At 45.1% G+C, this 25,506-nt stretch overlaps 1 protein-coding gene across 12 annotated transcripts in view; it reads left to right on the forward strand.

The window, feature by feature from the left end:
• Positions 1 to 25,506, forward strand: part of LOC129864127 (golgin subfamily A member 2-like) — a gene marked incomplete at its 3' end in the record, with an annotated part of 33,583 nt that overhangs the window by 5,383 nt on the left and 2,694 nt on the right. Inside the window, 29 exon segments of one of the 12 annotated variants that reach the window (XM_055936768.1) lie at positions 75 to 164; positions 925 to 1,019; positions 1,215 to 1,575; positions 1,735 to 1,803; positions 3,808 to 3,948; positions 4,281 to 4,813; positions 5,909 to 6,040; positions 7,114 to 7,182; positions 7,771 to 7,926; positions 10,061 to 10,104; positions 10,389 to 10,452; positions 10,701 to 10,763; positions 13,264 to 13,344; positions 13,896 to 13,934; positions 14,024 to 14,086; positions 14,437 to 14,530; positions 14,791 to 14,897; positions 15,050 to 15,108; positions 15,339 to 15,480; positions 15,582 to 15,671; positions 18,044 to 18,151; positions 18,760 to 18,847; positions 18,986 to 19,122; positions 19,351 to 19,569; positions 19,746 to 19,859; positions 19,944 to 20,168; positions 20,289 to 20,477; positions 20,615 to 20,816; positions 21,010 to 21,180. In XM_055936768.1, the coding sequence (XP_055792743.1) occupies positions 4,766 to 4,813; positions 5,909 to 6,040; positions 7,114 to 7,182; positions 7,771 to 7,926; positions 10,061 to 10,104; positions 10,389 to 10,452; positions 10,701 to 10,763; positions 13,264 to 13,344; positions 13,896 to 13,934; positions 14,024 to 14,086; positions 14,437 to 14,530; positions 14,791 to 14,897; positions 15,050 to 15,108; positions 15,339 to 15,480; positions 15,582 to 15,671; positions 18,044 to 18,151; positions 18,760 to 18,847; positions 18,986 to 19,122; positions 19,351 to 19,569; positions 19,746 to 19,859; positions 19,944 to 20,168; positions 20,289 to 20,477; positions 20,615 to 20,816; positions 21,010 to 21,180 (2,704 nt within the window). 12 annotated transcript variants of the gene reach the window in all.

The raw sequence follows: 25,506 nt of genomic DNA on the forward strand, positions 1-25,506 counted from the left end.
CAATACAGAACAGTACTCATTGCTCATTGCTGAATGGACTCTACTATACATAACTCTAGTCTGCTCTATTCTAGCTGGACCCTAGTGACACCACCAGCCAGGACCAACCTCCTGTCCTAGGACTGAGTGTCCAACAGGTGCTGTAGCTGATGCCACAAGAGGAGGTAGGTACACTTTGTCCGTGAGGCTGATACTTAAAGGATGAGTTCTTTTTATAACCAAATCGAAATTTTAGATTAAAATGGTATGTTATAGAAGGGCGTGGACACCTTTTGTGTGATTTGACATGTTTTTCAGAAACTTACCCCAAACAGCTAATCCTTTTCTCATCCTCGTTGTGTAGTAAGGGGGGTCCGGGGAAAAAAAGAACTAAGGCTCCAAAAACACCCAGATACGTCATTTTAGAAACAGCAAAGCTCTCAGTACAGTGATGCAGGTCTTTAGATGTTGTACACATGAAATTGTGTCATTCTGAACTTTACCCGCAATGTTATATAAATCACAAAAGGTGTCTGGACCCTTGTATAACATGCTATTTACATAAAAATTGTGATTTGGTTGTAAAAAATAAAACTTCTCCTTTAAGATCCATTAACACAAGTTATACTGGCAGGTGCAACGCGTGTTTTAAAAAAAAATGTAAAAATTCAAGCAATTTTCAAATAATTCCCACGCACCGGCAACAAGTAATCAAATCAAAGTTTATCGCTTGCCCAGGTTGCAACAGGTGTAAAAATACAGTGAAACGCTACAAACTCTTCCTCTACAATGCAGTGACAAGCCTGTTGTCTTAGATGTGCGAGTGCTTTTCCTATTTATGTACAGTATCACACACACACTGCTCTTCTAGAGCTCTGGTAACCCCTAGAGATCACTGAATAAACATGTTTTATTTCTCGGACTTGTTCTTGTTTCTCTAAACAGGATATGTGGAAAATGAAACAAACTGCCCAGAGAATTAGAAAAGCATCTCTGGAAGACGTGTTTCAGCCTCCTGTCCTACTATCAGACTGAATGGGGTAAAGAGACACCAGACTTTTACCAAAACGTAGATATGTAGCATAAATACGATTTTACATTTGACAGTATGTCTTCCTATGTAATGGACACCAATGGTCTTTAGCAAATGTGGCAGTATCTGGCTTTATGGTATAGCCGCTCACCTGCATGTGTGTGAATGGTGAAACATACCACTCCTCTTCTTTCTTGGACAGAGGATGAGAGTGAAAGGCTGAAGAACATGAAGCTGTCTCACTTGTCTGGCCTTCTGGAAAGCGAAAGGAAAAGAGCAGAGAGCCTGAAGGGGCAGAGCCGTGAGTGCCGCCCTGCTGCAAAAGCAGACTCCCTGCTACCTCTCTGTAAGAGACTCTCAACACTTGGTTTGATATATTCTTAGGTTTGTCTCACGGGTTGCGACCTTCACTCACGATCAACGTGTTTTCTCCAGGAGCTGTTAGGATGCATTCAGATTCTCCAGTCACTTATCCTTGACCACAGGCTAAAAGCCCAGAAATAACTTGACAGGAAACAGTTTGAGTACTTTGAGGCCAAAGAGATCATCATGCAGAAGATCAGGTGTGATTAGCCCCTCCTGTTTACATCTACTCTACTGGGCTCCTTCAGATGCAGTTCACTGTTAATGAGTGTGAGAAATTGGTATTTCATGCATGTCCATCAGCAATGTTCAGTTTTCGTGTCTCTTTTACATTTCTTAAATATGTCTCTTCACAACAGAGCAGAGATGTTGGAAATTCATCTGAACACCTACACAGCAGACACAATATCAGCCTATAGAATAACAAGGTGAGTCAAATGCTGCCCAGCAACTCAATGTCATTATCATATCAACCACTCTGGGGGCTCTCAACACCTACACATCATTCCCACTCATGTTGTTCTTTTTGACAGCTTTGTTCATCTACTATGCCTTTCCTTGCCTAAACATCAGACTGTTACCATGGTTACTACATGAATATCAGTCTGAAAGAAGTCGCTGTAAAAAAGACTCAATAGTCTTTACAAGGCAGAATATTAAATACAATTATATTTACACTTACTTTACCGGTTGTACATGCTGTCGGTCCTTTTGGCGGTAGGTGGAGATAGGGTATCCACAGGAAAGCGTTGTTTACCAGACTTTTTGCAGTGCCAATAGTTGACGCATTGCACTTGATGACCGAAGCACATTTCCTGGCAATCAACTGTTAGGGTTTGCCATTTGCTTAGGCTCGCCAATATTGTCACGTGCAAATTTTGTCTTTGTCACGTTCAAATTGTAACAGGAATGAAAATAAAAAACGGAAATACAAACTATATACAGACATGGCCGTGGAAAGTAGTTTAGGGGTGCAGTGATTTATTAAATATTTTATGCCAAGGGGGTGGATGCAGAAAAAAATGAATTGCCCCCACTGAAGAAGTCTGTATCGATCCGCTAATACAGGACTAGTAAAGGCCCAGTGCACTACTTTTGTAAAACTGTTTTAACTAAATGTATTTGAGTGTTTTCCAGCATTTGTAACTTGAGTCTGATAATTATCTGTACAAAAGTTAATTTGATAATAAAAATACTTGCTTTATATATGTTCCAGTTTCTTTAAATACTTTGCAAATGCAACTTATTTCTATATGAAAACTGAAATGGTCTATTCGATCTTTTTCCATTTTAGTAGACGCTCTTATCCAGAGAAACTTACATTGCGAGTGCATACATTTTCGTACTGGTCCGCCATGTGAATCGAACCCACATCCCTAACATTGAAACATTTCAAAGACTCCAGCCACCCTTCTCATGGACTGTTCTCTCTGCTACCGCATGGTAAGCGGCAAGTCTAGGTCCCAAAGGTTTCTTAACAGCCTCTACCCCTAAGCCATAAGACTCCTGAACAGCTAATCAAAGGGCTACCCAGACCCCTCTTTTACGCTGCTGCTACTCTCTATTTATTATCTATGCATAGGCACTTTAACTCTACCTACATGTACATACTACCTCAATTACCTCGACTAACCGGTGCCCTGCACATTGACTCTGTACCGGTACCCCTTGTATAGAGCCTCGTTATTGTTATTTTACTGCTGCTGTTTAATTATTTGTTACTTTTATTTTCAATTTTTTCATTTACCACTTTTTTCTTAACCAACAATACTTCAAGAAGTTTTAAGGGCTTGTAAGTAAGCATTTCACTGTAAGGTCTACCTGTTGTATTCGGGGTGCATTTTTGAACATTGCAAGCACCATGCTCTACCAACTGGGCCACATCACCATAAACCACTTACTGTCACAATGTACTCAATTACTGTATTGTGTATGGTTTTTCTTCATGGTGATGGAGACTACAGGTACAAACCTAGATGACCAGCTTCTGTACCATACAGTAATGTACATTTTACATTAAGTGGTTTGTAAGGATGGAAAATTAATACTGCACAAAGTGGTTTTCCATGTTATTTGATCAAGAAAAATATTTTGTTTGATGTGGATGTTTTGTCTTTGCCCATAACTTTGCACAATTTGATGTAAATGTTTGAGGACAGGGTTTTGTTCTTCCATTAGAATGACAATCGCAGACGAAGGGACAGGGCAACAACTCTTACAATTCCAACTATTGAATCCTGCAAGATCCTGTTCTTAATTATACAACTACCTTTTTTGACAAAGTGGAGATGCTGAAAAAAGTTTTGCCCACACTACAGACATATATATTGGTCTGCTAATACTAGTAAAGGCCCAGTGCACTACTTTTGTGAAAACATTTTTTTATATATATATTATTTTTTAACTTTTTATTTTATATTCTGATTTTTCAGGGGGTGCTGCAGCACCTTCAGCATTCCTACTTCCAATGGCTGTGTATACAGACCAACATACTGAAGGTGGGGTTGATAACACTACTGGATATTTTGTTTCCCCATTCATACCAGCAATAGGACCGACCACACAGACCACCAGTAAATATAATTTTATTCATCATTCTGTCTTGTAGAGGTCGTGAGAACTATCCTGATCCAAACACTAATTTCTGCCCTGACATAGAATTCTATGCAATTCAATGTTGGGTCTTCAGGCTATGCCTTTTCCAGGAGTCATTAGATGGCCATGCTAGAACAGATTAAGTGGAAATATGGACCAAATCAGAACTGATAAGCAAATGCATGCTATTAGTTCTCAATTGAATTAATCAAATGTGTTTTCAGAAAGTCGCATACTTCTGTCCTTTAGCTTTGCCAGATAGTTACACCTGCCTCTCCCCTCTCAATCAGTCCTTGTGTTTTCATTGAAGGAAACTAGAAACAGAGCTGAAGACCGCCCAGTTAGAGAAGAAGTATGTGGAGTCAACTGTCATCCTTTGAGATATTTGGCAAGGAATATTCCAGACTGCATCAGGAGATTGACACCAAATCTGAAGTACTTCTCTCAGAACACGGACTAACTGAGTTGGTGTCAGACAGTTCTGCCGCAGACCTCTGACACCTTTGATGACAAGCTAACTCCATAGTTATATTATTGTTTGTTTTTGTAATAAAATGCATGATTAGCCGGTGTTGTCTTGAATGTTGTTCATTCTGATAATAATCACCTTGATATGATACAACAAATTCTAAATTCAGACATCGAGTTAGCTGGCCTATTTGAAAAAACACGCCTGACACCAATTTGCCATGGTCAGAAGGGAGATTTTGCGCCTCTAGCGAGAAGATAGTTTCTTGCATCACCGACTGATCTCAAATTGATGACGTGGTGCGGTTCGTCGACCGGACGATAAGGATGGCCGACCAGAGCAGGCAAATCAAACTCGCCGCAGCCAAGAAAAAGGTAAACAAATTAATTCCCACAACACAGGGAATATAACAAGTATTTCATCCATTACTCTGTAATGGGTTCAAGTTGTCTGTAGTTTCATGTTTTGACGAACCCGTGTGATGTTGACATTCCACGTCCCCCGACCTCTCTGTAGTCGCCCATCCGAACTCGCGTCCCCCTGTGTGGCTGTCAGTGCGCACGAAATACCGAGGATTCGCTTGGGCCTCTAATCTTAGCTAGAACGATTATGTGGACGATTTATACAGGGCAGTGACTTCAAGTTTGCTAATAATGCTGCTCGGCTAGGTATAAACCTGTGATTTGATCAACCCAAGTGGCAAGGTAGTTAGCCAAACATCAGCACGGTAGCTAGATATCGCTAACGTTAGCCATAGCGATTTAGCTAGCTATCTAGATACCAATGAACTGACATGTAGCACGTTATCATCTTGTGCCGAAGCGACTGGCTAACTCAATATAATATAGAACGGGGTGTCCGTTAAATAGGCTTGCTTATTGACTATTTTAAACTTAATTAACTAATTTACGATGAATGCTGCCTAGATTATTATTGAGTCATGTTTGACAGGAAACGGTGATGTGTCACTGAAGAGTGACTGGTTGTTTTGACAGCAGACGCCCCCTTCCTTGTCTTGTGAGCTACCTGCTGTGTGTACCTAGAAAGTTTAGTTAATCAAATAAAGCACATGCTCTACCATTAACGTTACATGTTTAAAAACAAATACACTTGTGCATGAAGGTTCTTTCATTACACTTTTTTTTTAAACAATTACCTTCCTCAACCATCAGCTGTTGCAGCAATTGGTTATGCTATAAGATCTTGTTGGACTGTATTGGATCTTTCTAAATAGTCGTTTCATTGTCACCCACACCAATGATACCAGCTGTACATACTGTAGATCTCTAGTCGAATCGTACGGGATAGTTCTGAATAGTCGCACCATTTTCAGCCACACCAAGGCTCCCTGTACTTCCTCTGCGATTTATAATGAATGTCTGCTGATATAGTTAGCCTAGCAAAGGTGTGAGTTCCAGAGAGTTGAGTGCTCTCATTGCCCGCTCCTCCTCCTCTCTTATGCCGGCCAGCTGAAGGAGTTTCAGCAGAAGAGTTCTCCTGCCAGTGGAGGAGAAGGAGGACCAGGGGCCAAGAAGACGAGGAAGGTAAAGGGAGGGAGCCAGCCAGACACACCCTCAGCTGACCGACACTCTCCAGACAATGTAAGTCACCCAACTGTATGCTGGCTGTCTCTGTCTGCGTGTGTGTTATGACATTGAGTACTCTTTCTGCACACTGCTTCCTTGCAATATTTCACGTGCTGATATTTGCATTTCAATAACAAAGTGAAACGTTGCAAGAAAGCAGTCTGATGATACTTCTCTGGAATCACATTGAACGTTCCAGTGCAGCTTCCGACTTTTACTGTGAGTGTCTTTTTGCAAGTTTACTGTCAGTGTTTGTCATATGTCAGATTATTGTATGTGAAACGCAGCTATGCTCCAGCGATGAAAGGATATGTCTTCGTCAGGTGAGAACAGACTATCATGCTCTTGGCAATTTGTATTCCCGTCAGGACATTGCATCTTAACACACACACCCTTCTGTTTGATTAAGAATCAATATTATGTTGTGTGTTTAATTGTTAGCAATCAGGTTGGCAATTGTTTCATAGTAAAAGTGGTGAGTCAGTGGCAGTAGATGGTTGCTGTAATAATTCTGAAGTTCCTGGATCTTTTTTTGCATTCCTCCTTAGCTACCGCCTTAGGCTTCCCTTGGGGAAAACAGTTTCTCTGCCATCAGTATAGACTTAGCCTGTGCTCCCATCCAGACAGTCATAATGACAGTAATTTGCTTGGAGAAACATTGTCACAGAGTCAAATATTTTCTGTACCTCCCAGAGACAGATATGATTGTGATGAGTCGGTCACTAACATTGTCTGGCAGTGATGAACCAGGTTCTGGGCTTTAAAGTCTCTTTATCTTTCAATGAATGCCCAATTCCAAATGGACCCCTAGCGTTAATCCAAAGCACTTCTTGGAAATCCGAAAGGAAAAGTAGCTATTAGCTTTGTGGTAGTAGAGCCATCCTCTGGTAGGCTAGCGAGGTTGAACTTCCACCATATTGATTACACCTCATCACGTACAACAACAGGGGCTTAGCGGTAGATAGGGTTCTATAGGTGCTAGTCTCCCTTTTTACGTCACCTCTTGCTGTTTCTTTCTCCCTCCCTCACTTGCTCATTCACTGTCCCTCTCTCTTTCACCCTTCCACTCCCCCTCTCCTCTGCTGTAGATTCAGAGTATTCTGAAAGGTCTTAGGCAGACCAATGGATTAACTCTGCCTGCCTATGGCAAAAGCCAGGTGAGCCTCTCTCCTTCCTTCCTTCTCTCTCTTGGGCTATCGTTCTTCCCTGCTATCTTTTTCCCTTTTGTTATTTTACACCTGTCTCTTTCCTTCTACTTCACTCTCTCTTCAGCTCTCTTGTATCTGTCCCACTCCCTCCCTACTGTTTCTCTATCCCACCCCTTCTGTTTTTGCTCCTCTTCTCTCCCGCATGCTATTCCTTATGGTCACTGGTTGCTCATAAGTCATTTTGCTACAGTGAGAGAAGTGCTTGGTATTTATTTAGCCATTGTTGACTTACTAACATTCTACCAGTATTAAGCCTAGCTAAATGCTGGGTCAGTCCATCTGGCCGTGAGGTTTATAACTTCTGGACCTGATGTTTACTTTATTTACCATACTGGCATGTCTCCATCAGTGAAAACAAGATGTGTTCATGTGTGATTGTCCGTCCATGTGTTGTGATTGTGGTCTCTGACACTACCTTGTGTTCTAGGATATGATGTGGGCATGTGTATGTGTGCTGTGTATGTTTCCAAATTGCTATAACCACGCACTCTCTGGATGAGCACTGAAAAGTAATGGCTGTGTGTGTTGCTGCCTCAGACCCACGTCCATGGGGAGGTGAGGGGGTCCCCAGTTACCCAGCTACTGGAGGACCCAAACGGAGAGACCGGCCGCGGCTCTCCTGTGTCTAACCCTGCTAGCTCTGCTACTAACCCTGGGTGTGCAAGCCAATCCCACAACACTGACCTGCAGCAGGTGTGTCCCTCCGTCAGTCTTCTCTCTCTCTCGGTCTCAGTGTCTCTCTCTCTGGGTCTCTCTCTCTGGGTCTCTCTCTCTGGGTCTCTCTCTCTCTGGGTCTCTCTCTCTCTGGGTCTCTCTCTCTCTGGGTCTCTCTCTCTCTGGGTCTCTCTCTCTCTGGGTCTCTCTCTCTCTGGGTCTCTCTCTCTCTGGGTCTCTCTCTCTCTGGGTCTCTCTCTCTCTGGGTCTCTCTCTCTCTGGGTCTCTCTCTCTCTGGGTCTCTCTCTCTCTGGGTCTCTCTCTCTCTGGGTCTCTCTCTCTCTGGGTCTCTCTCTCTCTGGGTCTCTCTCTCTCTGGGTCTCTCTCTCTCTGGGTTTCTCTCTCTCTGGGTTTCTCTCTCTCTGGGTTTCTCTCTCTCTGGGTTTCTCTCTCTCTGGGTTTCTCTCTCGGTGGGTCTCTCTCTCGGTGGGTCTCTCTCTCGGTGGGTCTCTCTCTCTCTCTCTCGGTGGGTCTCTCTCTCTCGGTGTGTCTCTCTCTCTCTCTCTCTCGGTGTGTCTCTCTCTCTCTCTCTCTCGGTGTGTCTCTCTCTCTCTCTCTCTCTCGGTGTGTCTCTCTCTCTCTCTCTCTCTCGGTGTGTCTCTCTCTCTCTCTCTCTCTCGGTGTGTCTCTCTCTCTCTCTCTCTCTCGGTGTGTCTCTCTCTCTCTCTCTCTCTCGGTGTGTCTCTCTCTCTCTCTCTCTCTCGGTGTGTCTCTCTCTCTCTCTCTCTCTCGGTGTGTCTCTCTCTCTCTCTCTCTCGGTGTCTCTCTCTCTCTCTCTCTCTCGGTGTGTCTCTCTCTCTCTCTCTCGGTGTGTCTCTCTCTCTCTCTCTCTCTCTCTCTCTCTCTCTCTCTCGGTGTGTCTTTCTCTCTCGGTGTCTCTCTCTCTCTGTCTCTCTCTCTCTCTCTCTCTCGGTGTGTGTGTCTCTCTCTCTCTCTCGGTGTGTCTCTCTCTCGGTGTGTGTGTTTCTCTCTCTCTCTCGGTGTGTCTCTCTCGGTGTGTCTCTCTCTCTCTCTCGGTGGGTCTCTCTCTCTCTCTCGGTGGGTCTCTCTCTCTCTCTCGGTGGGTCTCTCTCTCTCTCTCTCGGTGTCTCTCTCTCTCTCTCTCTCGGTGTCTCTCTCTCTCTCTCTCTCGGTGTGTCTCTCTCTCTCTCTCGGTGTGTCTCTCTCTCTCTCTCGGTGTGTCTCTCTCTCTCTCTCTCTCTCGGTGTGTGTCTCTCTCTCTCTCTCGGTCTCTCTCTCTCTCTCTCTCTCGGTGTGTCTCTCTCTCTCTCTCTCTCGCTGTGTCTCTCTCTCTCTCTCTCTCTCTCTCGCTGTGTCTCTCTCTCTCTCTCTCTCGCTGTGTCTCTCTCTCTCTCTCTCTCTCTCTCTCTCTCGGTGTGTCTTTCTCTCTCGGTGTCTCTCTCTCTCTGTCTCTCTCTCTCTCTCTCTCTCGGTGTGTGTGTCTCTCTCTCTCTCTCGGTGTGTCTCTCTCTCGGTGTGTGTGTTTCTCTCTCTCTCTCGGTGTGTCTCTCTCGGTGTGTCTCGCTCTCTTTCTCTCGGTGTGTCTCTCTCTCTCTCGTTTTCTCTCGGTGTGTCTCTCTCTCTCGTTTTCTCTCGGTGTGTGTCTCTCTCTCTCTCTCTGTGTGTCTCTCTCTCGTGGTCTCTCTCTGTGTCTCTCTCTCTCGGGTCTCTCTCGGTGTGTGTGTCTCTCTCTCGGGTCTCTCTTGGTGTGTGTGTGTCTCTCTCTCTCGGTGTGTCTCTCTCTCGGTGTGTTTCTCTCTGTGTCTCTCTCTCTCGGGTCTCTCTCGGTGTGTGTGTCTCTCTCTCGGGTCTCTCTCGGTGTGTCTCTCTCTCTCTCGGTGTGTGTGTGTGTGGCTCTCTCGGTGTGTTTCTCTCTCTCTCGGTTTGTCTCTCTCTCGGTTCTCTCTCTCGGTGTGTCTCTCGGTCTTTCTCTCTCGCTCGGTCTCTCTCGGTGTGTCCATCTCTCTCCCTCTCGGTCGGTATCTCTCTCTCTCTCGGTGTGTCTCTCTCTCTCTCTCTCTCGGATAGGCCTAGCTTACGTTTAACGTATTCACCTCCCTCAGTTTCACTCACAGCTATTTCCTCTTTCTTTCTCTTCTTCTCTCTGCCGCAGAACTGCCCCCATGACGGTAATGAAAACCATGCGGACGAGAATAGGTTGGTCGCCTCGTCATCCAATGTACACCCACACACACACCTCTCAATCCCTCTTCAGAATGAGTCTGTCCCCTGGTCCTCACTACCCCTTCTCTACCCTTCACTGCCCTGCCCCCCTCACCTGCAACTGTTGATCACACACACAGAATTAGAAGCACAGTTATGATGGCTGGCAGTGCAATTTGTCACATTGAATGCCCGAATACCCAATCAGACTGGTGTGTTCATTACCAAATAATACTGGGCTAATGTTGTGTTTTTTGTTGGTGTGTGTGTGTCAACAGACCCCTGTCATCCACAGAGAGCCTGCGGCAGCTCTCACAGCAGCTCAACGGTCTTCTCTCTGGGGTATGTACTTTATGGCCACAAAAAGGAGAAATTTGGCTTTTAAGATCCAGGCGACCCCTGAGATGTGCACATTGGATAAGTGCAAGCAGCTCACCCCAGTCTCTTACTTGCTTTGGATATTTGCTTGCTCCCAGTTTAGTACGTTGCATAATCAAGAGTGTTATTTGTGATACTCTCATTGGCTTTGAGAAGCTTGCTTTATTGTGGTTTGACTTGTACTGTTTTGTTTCTTTCCCGACCTATTCTAGTCATCCACCACCTATATAAATGGAGACAGTGCTCCCTCGCCAACCAATGAAAAAGAACTGGAGGTAAGTGACACATCACAACACCACACGTTGCTCCCTCGTCATGGACACGGTACACTGGGAAAAGCACTATAAAATGCTATCCATTTGTTCTGATCAGACAGACCCAGTCCCACTCTCCCCGAAGGTGCCCTTGTGGCCCCAGGTTATGTAGAGGTATTCTGTCCTCTGTCCACTCTCAATCCACACAGGCCCCTCTCCTCTCTCACAATCCCTCCATTCTTGTTCTCTGTGCAGGTATGTGACTGGCCTCGGCCACACAGCTCACATGACCACTTCCTGTTCCTGCCCTGCGTCCTGTCTCGGGTTACACACACATGTACTCCACATAAGTGATACTCATGATTAGAACTGAGTTTGTGTTGCATGGCTGAGACAACAATGCAATCTGAAAGATCGGCGCAGTCAGAACAGAGCAAATGTATGAATTGCTGTCCAGGCCTCCCCACTGTACCTTGCCCAGGCCCTGCAAACATACAACGTTTAATGCATAAAAAATATATATATTTTGTCTGCTCTATTCATATCTCTCTTGCTCTTGTCTGATAGTCCTCAGACCTCACCTGTTAGATTGCCTTGTAGATTGATGGAGTCTATATAGAGAATGGACTCTCTTCTGTTTGCAAATAATATTTTCAGGCATCATCTTTCCAAAGCCTTGATCTGAGCTAGCTATAGGTCCCTCTCACTAGGATTTTACAGGATACAACATTTTGTTACAGTGACTACTGGGTTGTGACTTGTTAAATTGGCTGAGATCACATTAGGGACTTGTATGTTCTTATTGTGGTCATGCATGTTATGTGGACTTCTAGAGAAACTGGGGTCATGTGAACCCATTAGATCTCATTAGATTACACTCTCCAGTCTGACCGTGTATTGCTGAACTCTTCACTAGTTACCCATCCTCACTGTGTATGACCTCTCTGAATACTAGTAGGATCAACAAGTACCTGCTGACATCTTTTTCTGTTTGTTAGGTGTTATGTACTTTCCCTGAGGGAGAAGGTGTTATGTACTTTCCCTGAGGGAGAAGGTGTTATGTACTTTCCCTGAGGGAGAAGGTGTTATGTACTTTCCCTGAGGGAGAAGGTGTTATGTACTTTCCCTGAGGGAGAAGGTGTTATGTACTTTCCCTGAGGGAGAAGGTGTTATGTACTTTCCCTGAGGGAGAAGGTGTTATGTACTTTCCCTGAGGGAGAAGGTGTTATGTACTTTCCCTGAGGGAGAAGGTGTTATGTACTTTCCCTGAGGGAGAAGGTGTTATGTACTTTCCCTGAGGGAGAAGGTGTTATGTACTTTCCCTGAGGGAGAAGGTGTTATGTACTTTCCCTGAGGGAGAAGGTGTTATGTACTTTCCCTGAGGGAGAAGGTGTTATGTACTTTCCCTGAGGGAGAAGGTGTTATGTACTTTCCCTGAGGGAGAAGGTGTTATGTACTTTCCCTGAGGGAGAAGGTGTTATGTACTTTCCCTGAGGGAGAAGGTGTTATGTACTTTCCCTGAGGGAGAAGGTGTTATGTACTTTCCCTGAGGGAGAAGGTGTTATGTACTTTCCCTGAGGGAGAAGGTGTTATGTACTTTCCCTGAGGGAGAAGGTGTTATGTACTTTCCCTGAGGGAGAAGGTGTTATGTACTTTCCCTGAGGGAGAAGGTGTTATGTACTTTCCCTGAGGGAGAAGGTGTTATGTACTTTCCCTGAGGGAGAAGGTGTTATGTACTTTCCCTGAGGGAGAAGGTGTTATGTACTTTCCCTGAGGGAGAAGGTGTTATGTACTTTCCCTGAGGGAGAAGGTGTTATGTACTTTCCCTGAGGGAGAAGGTGTTATGTACTTTCCCTGAGGGAGAAGGTGTTATGTACTTTCCCTGAGGGAGAAGGTGTTATGTACTTTCCCTGAGGGAGAAGGTGTTATGTACTTTCCCTGAGGGAGAAGGTGTTATGTACTTTCCCTGAGGGAGAAGGTGTTATGTACTTTCCCTGAGGGAGAAGGTGTTATGTACTTTCCCTGAGGGAGAAGGTGTTATGTACTTTCCCTGAGGGAGAAGGTGTTATGTACTTTCCCTGAGGGAGAAGGTGTTATGTACTTTCCCTGAGGGAGAGAGAGAAGGTGTTATGTACGTTCCCTGAGGGAGAGAGAGAAGGTGTTATGTACTTTCCCTGAAGGAGAGGGAGAAGGTGTTATGTACTTTCCCTGAAGGAGAGGGAGAAGGTGTTATGTACTTTCCCTGAAGGAGAGGGAGAAGGTGTTATGTACTTTCCCTGAGGGAGAAGGTATTATGTACTTTCCCTGAGGGAGAAGGTGTTATTTACTTTCCCTGAAGGAGAGGGAGAAGGTGTTATTTACTTTCCCTGAAGGAGAGGGAGAAGGTGTTATTTACTTTCACATTAATGAGTTACTGTTTTGTATTTCTCCTCCCATCGCTGTTTTTCTTTTCCTTCAATTCTCCCTCCCTCCCCCCCCTTTTTTTTTTTTCTTCTTTCGATGCATGCTGCGTGCACGTCAGAGTCGAAACCAGGAGCTGGCAGCCGCACTGGACTCCAGCAACCTAACAAACAATCAGCTCAATACCAAGCTAGACCGGCTGGTAAGAGTGTGTGCTCGTGGGAGTTTGGCGTTCTGCCTTGTGTGGCAAATAACCCCTGACAGCCCCCATAGCAAGACTGACTGGCCACAGATTGACTAGCAAATGACGTAACACCCTGGATAAACAGCAGCTGCGCTGAGTGGTAGCACAGTCGGTTTTGTTTATTCACCTCATAAATAATTTCATTGCACTGCCCTGTTCCCATTGGTAACAGCCAAGCTTTTACATGCTCACCAAGATGGACACGCTGACTGAAATGAGGGAATGTTTAGACCAACTGCATTGATATTTCTTCTGGAGCCATCTTGCTAACAGCTAACCGTTGCTAACCCCACTGGCTAGGCTAATACGCTGCTGTGCTTCTCTTGAGTATGCGAGGGAGCTTCCTTGGTGCTCAACAGTGATTTAACTCTTGAAGAGCGAAAGGAGATGACATGGTGTAGGGTTAGATGGGTGACTTACTGGAGATGTTGGGGTGGTGGTTTGAAGTCTATGAGGTGGGGATGATGATGATGATATGGATTTTTCCTCTGTCCTGTTTTGTCTGACAGACCGAGCAATCTCAGGAGCTCACAGATCAGCTGCAAAAGGTGAGCAGACTAAGGAAGACTCTCTCATTCTCTCGTCTCCCCCTCAGTGGACAATGACAGGATGTTTTCTGTGTGCTTTCTTTGATCAGGAGCGAAGAGAGTTTGAACAGAAGTGTGTGAAGGAGCAAGGAGCAATGCGGGAACAGCTACAGGTACACACACACACACACAGAAGGAACTTCTTCAAGGTTTTTCATTCCCTCAGAGCACTTTTCTGAATCCATTTGAAGACCTTTGAAAGCAATTGTCAAATGTTCTCTCTGCAGTTCCAGATGTGTGCTATGTATCTGCCTTTGGGGTCAGCACACCATGCTGTTCCCTTTTTACCCAGGGATGCGAGCACTGATACACTGAATACTGTCTCATCATTGCAAATGAAACACAGCTTGATTTTTATCCAATATTTACAAATTGTATCATGCGAGGCTTCAATAACTGGTCTGTGTGTCTCTCGCCCTGTCTGTCTCTCGCCCTGTCTCGGTCTGTCCGTCCTCTCTCCCAGGTCCACATTCAGACCATCGGCATCCTGGTGTCAGAGAAATCAGAGCTGCAGACCGCTCTGTCGTACACACAGCAGGCTGCCCGCCAGAAAACAGGTGTGTTTTTTGGCGTGTAAGAAAGAGCCTGTGTGAGCAAGAGAAGGCATTTAATCGTCCAAGGCTGTGTTAATGTGTCTATGAATGTGAACGTGTTCAGTAATGTGATATATTGTGGTGTGTGTTCAGAGGAGGTGATAGAGAAAGAGATGGCGTTGATGTGTTTAATATGAATGGGTGAGAGAGTCTATTTGTGTTACTAAGCGTGTGTGTGTGTGTGTGTGTGTGTGTGTGTGTGTGTGTGTGTGTGTGTGTTTCAGGGGAGGCTGAGGAGCTGAGTAACCGTCTCCAGGCCACCAAACAGAGAGTCTCTGAGCTGGAAAGAACCCTGTCCTCTGTCTCCACACAACAGAAACAGTTTGACAAGGTAACACACACACACACACACTGAAGACCGTTTGAGGAGGTAGTCTGCACGCTAGACTGATATTGCTACAGTTGAATGCTATGACCAATGACTATCGATTTGAGCTTTGCGGTAATGTCTAACAAATGATTGATGTTCTCTTGTATGTGCAGCATAACAAAGAGCTAGAGAAAGAGAGAGACAACCTGAGGCTAGAGGTGTACAGACTAAAGTAAGTCTTACCCTGAGTATGCTGACATTCTACTCCATGGCTGGCCTTTCCTTGTTTGATTTGTGGACTAGGTAGGGAAAGGAATATGGTGGATACCACACCTAGTCAGTTTGTGTGATTGTGATACATGGAGAGAGATGCCTGTCGTCTGCGGCGAGGTAAATCAGAGGCTCTTTGTGTGTGTGTGTGTGTGTGTGCACGTTCCTAGCTGACCCTCTGTCTCTGTGCAGTAGTGTGAGTGAGGAGGGGAGGCAGCAGAGTTCAGAGCTGTCAGAGCAGCTCAAGCTGAGGGTGAGCGAGAACAGTGCTATGAGACTGGACCTGGACGAGCTGCGCAAGAGACTGGAGATGACTGACGACATGCTGCAACAGGTAGGCACACACACACACACACACGGTGTCTCTCACTTAATCACTCACATACACACATCCATTTGTTCTACAGTTGTTCAATTCTTTCTTTTTATTCCTAGTTTTCTAGTCAGTCAGGGCCTCCCAGTGCCAACCAGCAGATGCACTTACTACTGGAGGAGAAACTACAGATTGAGGCACACACTGCTCAGGTGTGTGTGTGTGTTAGGGTTGAATACTTTCCCAGTATTTTATAAATGTTCCATCTCGAAAATAAATCACTTGACCCGGTATTTCCCGCCAAAACCGTAAGTGTCATTATAAAGCATTGGGCTCCCGAGTGGCGCAGCGGTGTAAGGCAATGCATCTCAGTGCTGGAGGCGTCACTACAGACACCCTGGTTTGAATCCAGGTTGTATCACAACCGGCTGTGGTTGGGAGTCCCGTAGGGCGGCCACAATTGGCCCAGCGTCATCTGGGTTTGGCCGGTGTAGGTCATTGTAAATAAGAAGTTGTTCTTAACTGACTTGCCTAGTTAAATAAAGATTAGGTTTAATTAAAAAAGGTTAAATTAAAAAATTCAATATAAATACGCCTTTGTGTTTATTTGATTAGAGCTTTGGTTGAAAAATTCAAGCCTGGTGAGCAATACATTAAAGACATTTAATGAGCCCAAGGTTAAAAAGCCCAAATGATTGTGATCCAATACATACAGTGCCTTTGGAAAGTATTTAGACCCCTTGACTTTTTCCACATATTGTTACGTTACAGCCTTATTCTAAAATGGATTAAATCATTTTTTCCCCTCCACAATACCCCATAATGACAAAGCACAAACAGGTTTTTAGAAATTTTAGCAAATGTATATAATTTTGTCTTTTTATTTTTTTTTATATCACATTTTACGTAAGTATTCAGACCCTTTACTCAGTACTTTGCTGAAGCACCTTTGGCAGCGATTACAGCCTCGAGTCTTCTTGGGTATGACGCTACAAGTTTGGAACACCTGTATTTGGGGAGTTTCTCCCATTCTTCTCTGCAGATCCTCTCAAACTCTGTCAGGTTGGATGGGGAGTGTTGCTGCACAGCTACTTTCAGGTCTCTCCAGAGATGTTTGATCGGGTTTAAGTCCAGGCTCTGGTTGGGCCACTCAAGGATATTCAGAGACTTGTCCTGAAGCCACTCCTGCGTTGTCTTGGCTGTGTGCTTAGGGTCGTTGTCCTGTTGGAAGGTGAACCTTCGTCCCAGTCTGAGGTACCGAGCGCTCTGGAGCAGGTTTTCGTCAAGGATCTCTGTACATTGCTCCGTTCATCTTTCCCTCGATCCTAACTATTCTCCCAGGCCCTGCCGCTGAGAAACATCCACACAGCATGATGCTGCCACCACCATGCTTCACTGTAGGGATGGTGCCAGGTTTCCTCCAGACGTGACGCTTGGCATTCAGGCCAGTGAGTTCAATTTTGGTTTCATCAGACCAGAGAATCTTGTCCTTTAGGTGCCTTTTGGCAAACTCCAAGCGGGCTGTCTTTTACTAAGGAGTGGCTTCCGTCTGGCCCCTCTACCGTAAAGGCCTGATTGGTGGAGTGCCGCAGAGATGGTTGTCCTTCTGGAAGTTTCTCCCATCTCCACTGAAGAACTCTGGACCTCTGTCAGGGTGATCATCAGGTTCTTAGTCACCTCCCTGACCAAGTCCCTTCTTCCCCGATTGCTCAGTTTGGCCGAGCTGTCAGCTCTAGGAAAAGTCTTGGTGGTTCCAAACTTCTTCCATTTAAGAATGATGGAGTCCACTGTGGGGACCTTCAATGCTGCAGACATTTTATGGTACCCTTCCCCAGATCTGTGCCTCGATTAAAATCCTGTTTCGGAGCTCTACGGACAATTCCTTCGACCTCATGGCTTGGTTTTTGCTCTGACATGCACTGTCAACTGTGGGACCTTATGTCGACAGGTGTGTGCCTTTCCAAATCATGTCCAACCAATTGAATTTACCACAGGTGGATTCCAATCAAGTTGTAGAAACATCTCAAGGATGATCAATAGAAACAGGATGCACCTGAACTCAATTTCGAGTCTCATAGCAAAGGGTCTGAATACTTATATAAATAAGGTTTTTTATTTGTCATAAATGTGCAAAAATGTCTAAACCTGTTTTCACTTGATGAGGATATATATCTATCTATCTTTTTCATCTATTTTACAATAAGGTTGTAACGTAACAAAATATGGAAAATTTCAAGAGTTCTGAATACTTTCCTAATGCACTGTAGCTCTACATGCATTGTGATCTGCGCTCCATACTGAGATGGGCTGTCTGTCCCCACCCTGAGCGTTGATGATTCAGAGGACCCAGATTTAGACATGGCATATAATTTAACAGTTCGAATTTCACGCATGCTGTAATTTGTTATGATGTACCAGTCAATACACAAAGTTATTTATCCTGGGTAAAAGGGAGTGGTTGTGGCTGGTAAATCTCGGTACTGTGTTCCCGCCATTCAACCCTGTGTGTGTGTGTGTGTGCCTCTCTTTAAAGTTTTGACTGCCACGCCATTGTGTTAAAGATCTCTTTTGGTGTCATCTGTAGTTAATGGAGTCGGTGGCCCAGCTGCAGACAGAGAGAGACCGCTACGCTGAGCAGATCCAGGAGGAGGGACAAGTTTGGAAGGACAAGACGGAGCAGCTGCTCTCTCAGGTACACTATGCTACCACCCCATTAGCACAACCTATAGAGGCGGCACAGCCCTGGACGTAACGCTATAAATACCTAGTCACGGGCCTCCCGGGTGGCACAGTGGTCTAGGGCACTGCATCGCAGTGCTAGCTGCGCCACCAGAGTCTCTGGGTTCGCGCCCAGGCTCTGTCGCAGCCGGCCGCGACCGGGAGGTCCGTGGGGCGACGCACAATTGGCATAGCGTCGTCCGGGTTAGGGAGGGTTTGGCCGGTAGGGATATCCTTGTCTCATCGCTCTCCAGCGACTCTTGTTGCGGGCCGTGCGCAGTGCGCGCGAACCAAGGGGGCCAGGTACACGGTGTTTCCTCCGACACATTGGTACGGCTGGCTTCCGGGTTGGAGGCGCGCTGTGTTAAAGAAGCAGTGCGGCTTGGTTGGGTTGTGCTTCGGAGGACGCATGGCTTTCGACCTTCGTCTCTCCCGAGCCCGTACGGGAGTTGTAGCGATGAGACAAGATAGTAATTACTAGCGATTGGATACCACGAAAATTGGGGAGAAAATGGGAGAAAATTAAAAATAAAAATACCTAGTCACTTTAAGGTTGAGTTGATTGACGTGTGTCCTGTGAAGGTGACACTAGTAGCAGAGGAGAGAGACAGGAGCATCAGTCAGATCCAGGAGCTTGAAGCCCACATCACAGACCTGAAGCACACTGCAGGTGAGACACACAGCTACCCTCCTCGGTTTGCACGTCAATTCTCAAAAAGACCAACTTACTGCGTTGACCCTCCCCATCCTGTCAATCATTATCATTAAAATATTTGCATTGCCGTAAGGACTTTCCTTTCCTCCCCAGCCCTTTTGTCCCAGGAGAGAGGGGCCCAGGCGGAGCCCCAGCCCTCAGGGCCCTCGGAGAGTGAATTGGCCCTCCAGGAGGCCCTCGGCAGCCTGCAGCAGGAGAGAGACTCGCTCAACTCACAGTTCCAAGCCCAGGTGATGACCACACACACACTGCCAGGCAATAATAACACACACTGTGTGTGTCACACTCCTCAGTGAAGTTGCACTCTGAACACTTTCTCATCAGAGCATAGACTGATAAGATGAATTATGGGGTGGGTTGGTGCTGGTCTAGAATGAAATCCTGCACACCCTGTTCATCCCTGTTGTGTCTCACAACTGAAAACTCACTGTTCTCTGGCCTCCCTTCTCTGTTAATAGCTGCGTGACAATGAGCAGCTGAGTCGCATGTGCTCGGAGCAGGAGTCCCGTCTCTCGGAGCTGGAGCGCCATGCGGAGCTCGGGGCTGAGGATGCAGAGGACCGCAGGCGCATGCTGGAGGACGTGCAGAGTGACAAGGCCACCATCAGCCGCGCCCTGGCCCAGAACCGCACCCTTAAAGACCAACTGGCTGAGCTGCAGAACGGCTTCGTCAAACTGGTAATGAGGAGTGGTACCTTTTTTACTCTCCTGTTTACTTATGTGAAGTAATCACTGATCTGCCAGGTTTTATTAGTGTTTAAACATGGAATATGTGGAAACGCATCTTCAGTTATCCAGCCACATTCAGATCGGTGGTGACCTCATGAATGTGTTGAATGTCTCTGTGGTCCTAGACCAATGAGAACATGGAGCTGACCACTGCTCTGCAGTCAGAGCATCACGTCAAGAAGGAGCTGGGACGCAGGATGGGACAACTACAGGAGGACCTGCACAATGTCAAGGAGCAGGTAGGGACACGCGGGCACACACATGTCATGGTGAACAGGTACAGGAACAGCATATAGACACTCGCACGTCTCTTCCATCCCTAGTTGGATTTGAAGTCGCAGGAGTACCAGGCACTGCTGGAGCAGCGGGACCAGGTAGTGGCCAACCTACAGCAGTACTCTGCAGGCTATACAGCCCTGGCTTCAGAGCGAGAGCAGCTCCACAGACAGTACCTGCAGCAGAGCCAGCTGATGGACCGGCTGCAGCATGACGAGACCCAGGGAAGGGTTCAGTTGGAGATGAGCCACAAACAGCTGGAGCAATACCAGGTCAGGGACGGACACACACGCATGTAGTCACATATCCCCGAATACACACACACAGTCGCACATGAAGAGACGCACACGTACACACAGTGTCTGTGTTGACCCCTCTGGCGCCTTCTGCAGGAGAGGCTGGAGCAGTTGTCCAGAGATAACGAGCAGTTGAAGGCTGAAGTCACAGAGCTGCTCAACAGCTCAGCCCTGGCCACACTCCCCAGAAACCAGGGAGACGGAGTGGAGAGCCAATCCCTGCCAGAGAGCCCACAGAAGTCCTCGATCGCTATCCCAGAAGACTTTGAGAGCCGCGAGGAGATGGTGAGGAGAAAATACCTATCAGTGGGATCTAGTGTTCCCAAATGCTGTAGAGAATCCTACATCGAGGATTTCCAAAGTATTTCTCAGATAATTGTCTCTGAAGAATAATTCCTCCCTTTCGTCTCTCTCTCTCTCAGGAGGAGTTTGTGCGCGGTGCGGTGGCGCGTGTGGAGGCAGAGCGAGACGAGGTGAGGAGCAGACTGGAGGAGGAGAGGAGACTGCACTTCGCTACCAGACACCAGGCTGCAGCACTCAGCATAGAGCGCCACAGTCATGACCACGACCACGGTCAGTGCCACGGTCACAGCCATGATGACCACAGTCACCTTGAACATACAGGTGAGAGGAGGAGGAAAGGTGTGTGTGTGTGTGTGTGTGTGTGTGTGTGTGTGTGTGTGTGTGTGTGTGTGTGCACGTATTTGTATGTGCTACTTGCATGACCTTTGTTTTCTAGGAACACTATGCCAGTTTTGAGTGTTACCAGTGCAGTGTGTCTGACCAGTTACCCCCCCCCCCCCCCCCCCCATGTTAGTCTCAGGTTCAGAGGGTGTAGCAGTGGAGGTACATGAGGCCTTGTATGTTGCCATGGAGAGGCTGCAGCAGCGCTTCACCTCTCTGATGCAGGAGAAGGCTGACCTGAAGGAGAGGGTAGAAGAGCTGGAACACCGCTGTATACAGCTGTCTGGAGAGACTGATACTATTGGTGAGCGAGACACGCATGCATACATATACAGTACCAGTCAAAAGTTTGCACACGCCTACTCATTCAATGGTTTTTCTTTATTTTTGCTGTTTTCTATGTTGTAGAATAATAGTGAAGACATCAAAACTATGAAATAACACGTGGAATCATATAGTAACCAAAAAAGTGTAAAACAAATCTAAATATATTTGAGGTTCTTCAAAGTAGCCATCCTTTGCCATGATGACAGCTAAGCACTCTTGGCATTCTCTCAACTAGCTTCATGGGGAATGCTTTTCTAACAGTCTTGAAGGAGTTCCCACATATGCTGAGCACTTGTTGGCTGCTTTTCCTTCACTCTGCGGTCCAACTTATCCCAAACCGTCTCAATTGTTTGTTATTTTTTATATATTTTTTTGTTAGCCCCTCCACCACCACCCCTCTTCTGAGGACAAATATCTTTCTTTTTTAACAGCTTTTCTGCTAAATTTTACATGTACTTTTTACATGCAGTGCAGTTGAAGTTGGAAGTTTACATACACTTAGGTTGGAGTCATTAACTTGTTTTTCAACCACTCCAAAAATGTCTTGTTAACAAACTATAGTTTTGGCAAGTCGGTTAGGACATCTGCTTTGTGCATGACACAAGTCATTTTTCCAACAATTGTTTACAGACAGATTATTTCACTTCTAACTCACTGTATCACAATTCCAATGGGTCAAAAGTTTACATACTGTGCCTTTAAACAGCTTGGAAAATTCCAGAAAATTATGTCATGGCTTTAGAAGCTTCTGATAGGCTAATTGACATCATTTGAGTCAATTGGAGGTGTACCTGTGGATGTATTTCAAGGCCTACCTTCAAGCTCAGTGCCTCTTTGCTTGACATCATGGGAAAATCAAAAGAAATCAGCCAAGACCTCAGGAAAATGATTGTAGACCTCCACAAGTCTCGTTCATCCTTGGGAGCAATTTCCAAATGCCTGAAGGTACCACGTTCATCTGTACGTTCATCTGTACCAATAGTATGCAAGTATAAACACCATGGGACCATGCAGCCATCATACCGCTTAGGAAGGAGACGCGTACTGTCTCCTAGAGATAAATGTATTTTGGTGCGAAAAGTGAAAATCAATCCCAGAACAACAGCAAAGGACCTTGTGAAGATGCTGGAGGAAACAGGTATAAAGTATCTATATCCACAGTAAAACGAGTCCTATATCGACATAAGCTGAAAGGGCGCTCAGCAAGGAAGAAGCCACTGCTCCAAACTCGCCGTAAAAAAGCCAGACTATGGTTTCCAACTGCACATGGGGACAAGGATCGTACTTTTTGGTAAAATGTCCTCTGGGCTAATTAAACAAAAATAGAACTGTTTGCCCATAATGACCATCGTTATGTTTGGAGGAAAAAGGAGGAGGCTTGCAAGCTGAAGAACACCACCCATGCCATGAAGCACGGGGGTGGCAGCATCATGTTGTGGGGGTGCTTTGGTCTGCTCTTCACAAAATAGATGACATCATGAGGCAGGACAATTATGTTAATATATTGAAGCAACATCTCAAGACATCAGTCAGGAAGTTAAAGCTTGGTCACAAATGGGTCTTCCAAATGGACAATGACCCCAAGCATACTTCCAAAGTTGTGGAAAAATGGCCTAAGGGCAACAAAGCCATCACAAAGCCCTGACCTCAATCCCATAGAAAATGTGTGGGCAGAACTGAAAAAGCGTGTGCGAGCAAGGAGGCCTACAAACCTGACTGTTACACCAGCTCTGTCAGGAGGAATGGGCCAAAATTCACCCAAGTTATTGTGGGAAGCTTGTGGAAGGCTACCTGAAATGTTTGACTCAAGACATTATTCTGACATTTCACATTCTTAAAATAAAGTGGTGATCCTAACTGACCTAAAACAGGGGATTTTTACTAGGATTAAATGTCAGGAATTATGAAAAACTGAGTAAAAATGTATTTGGCTTAGGTGTATGTAAACTTCTGACTTCAACTGTACATGTTACATAGCTTTTTCATACAAATTTTACATACATGTTACTTTTATATAACACATTCACATAACAATAATACATTACCAAACATATGCTCTTTAATCCCAACCCTCAGCTGCTCTCAGCCCATCCCACCTATCACCTTAGACCACCTTCCTTTGGTTTCCATGTGCCATACATTTTTCAATTGTGCTGTGATTTTCTTTTTCTTTTCTTTTTTTCTTTTTTTGCCTTTCTAGTCCATGTAGTATCCACAGATTGTGAGCTAAAGAGAAATCTTTGCTACAGGTGTTATTTATTGACCGATTATGGCTTTCCAAATCTCCCAACACTGCTATTTGTAAGGTACATTTTTAATGCATGTTGTGATTATTATTATTTTTTTTATTAACCATTCCTGAGCTTGTGACCAGATACAAGCTACATAGGTACAATACCATAAAAGGTTATCTATTGATTCTGTCTCTTCGCAGAAAAATCTACAGAGCTGACATTGTTGTATGCACCATATATATAGTGTCTTGCAAAAGTATTCATCCCCCTTCGCATTTTTCCTATGTTGTTGCATTACAACCTGTAATTTAAATAGATTTTTGTTTGGATTTCATGTAATGGACATATATAAAATAGTCAAAATTGGTGAAGTGAAAGGGAAAAAAATATGTTTTTAAAACGTAAGAGTGGTGCGTGCAAATTTATTCATCCCCTTTGCTATGAAGCCCATAAATAAGATCTGGTGCAACCAATTACCTTCAGAAGTGACATAATTGGGTAAATAAAGTCCACCTGTGTGCTATCTAAATGTCACTTGATCTGTCACATGATCTCAGTGTGTGTGTGTGTGTGTGTATATATATATGTATGTATGTATGTATGTATATATGTGTATATATATATATATATATATATATATATATATATATACATACACACACACACACACACACACACACACACACACACACACACACACACACACACACACACACACACACACACACACACACACACACACACACACACACACACACACCTGTTCTGAAAGGCCCGAGAGTCTGCAACACCACTAAGCATGGGGCACCACCAAGCAAGCGGCACTATGAAGACCAAGGAGCTCTCCAAACAGGTCAGGGACAAAGTTGTGAAGTACAGATCAGGGTTGGTTATAAAAAATATCCGGAACTTTGAACATCCCACAGAGCACTATTAAATCCATATTAAAAAAAATGTGAAGAATATGGCACCACAACAAACCTGCCAAGAGAGGGCCGCCCACCAAAACTCACAGACCAGGCAAGGAGGGCATTAATCAGAGAGGCAACAAAGAGACCAAAGATAACCCTGAAGGAGCTGCCAAGCTCCACAGCGGAGATTGGAGTATCTGTCCATGGGACCACTAACCTGGACACTCCATAGAGCTGGGCTTTACGGAAGAGAGGCCAGAAAAAAAGCTTGAAGAAAAAAATAAGCAAACATGTTTGGTGTTCGCCAAAAGGCATGTGGGAGATCCCCCAAACATATGGAAGAAGGTACTCTGGTCAGATGAGACTAAAATGTAGCTTTTTGGCCATCAAGGAAAACGCTATGTCTGGTGCAAACCCAACACCTTATCACCCCGAGAACCTCATTTCATTGGCAGGGACTGGGAAACTGGTCAGAATTGAAGGAATGATGGATGGTGCTAAATACAGGTAAAGTCTTGAGGGAAACCTGCTTCAGTCTTCCAGAGATTTGAGACAGGGATGCAGGTTCACCTTCCAGCAGGACAATGACCCTAAGCATACTTTCGGGGGGTGAATAGTTATGCACTCTCAGGTTTTCTGTTTTTTTGTCTTATTTTTTGTTTGTTTCACAATAAATATTTTGTATCTTCAAAGTGGTAGGCATGTTGTGTAAATCAAATGATACAACCGCCACAAAAATGTATTTTAATTCCAGGTTGTATGGCATCAAAATAGGAAAAAATGCGAAGGGGGGTGAATACTTTTGCAAGCCATTGTGTGTGTATATATAGCATTTTGTTGGTGGCAGCTGTCAATATAATTTAAATTGGAAAACTCTTAAGTGTTGAATCAAGCGTCGTTCTTTTGTACCAGTTCATAAACGATGTGCCGTGGAATCTCTTCCCATTTATTTTGCAACCTGTATGGCACAGCTGTCAATGTTTTTGTCCTCAAATTAAACTGGTATGTTTTTCAATTTATGCCAATTCATTTCAGCCAATTTGTATCTTTAATATATGGCAGGCAAACAAGTTCCTTATCTTCTCCCTTTTCCACTTCACTCCATTTTTGTGGTAGTGCTGCAATCAGTTGGTTTGGATTGGATTTGGATTAAGCAGA

The sequence above is a fragment of the Salvelinus fontinalis genome, chromosome 10 (assembly GCF_029448725.1).
Source record: "Salvelinus fontinalis isolate EN_2023a chromosome 10, ASM2944872v1, whole genome shotgun sequence".
Lineage (NCBI taxonomy): Eukaryota > Metazoa > Chordata > Actinopteri > Salmoniformes > Salmonidae > Salvelinus > Salvelinus fontinalis.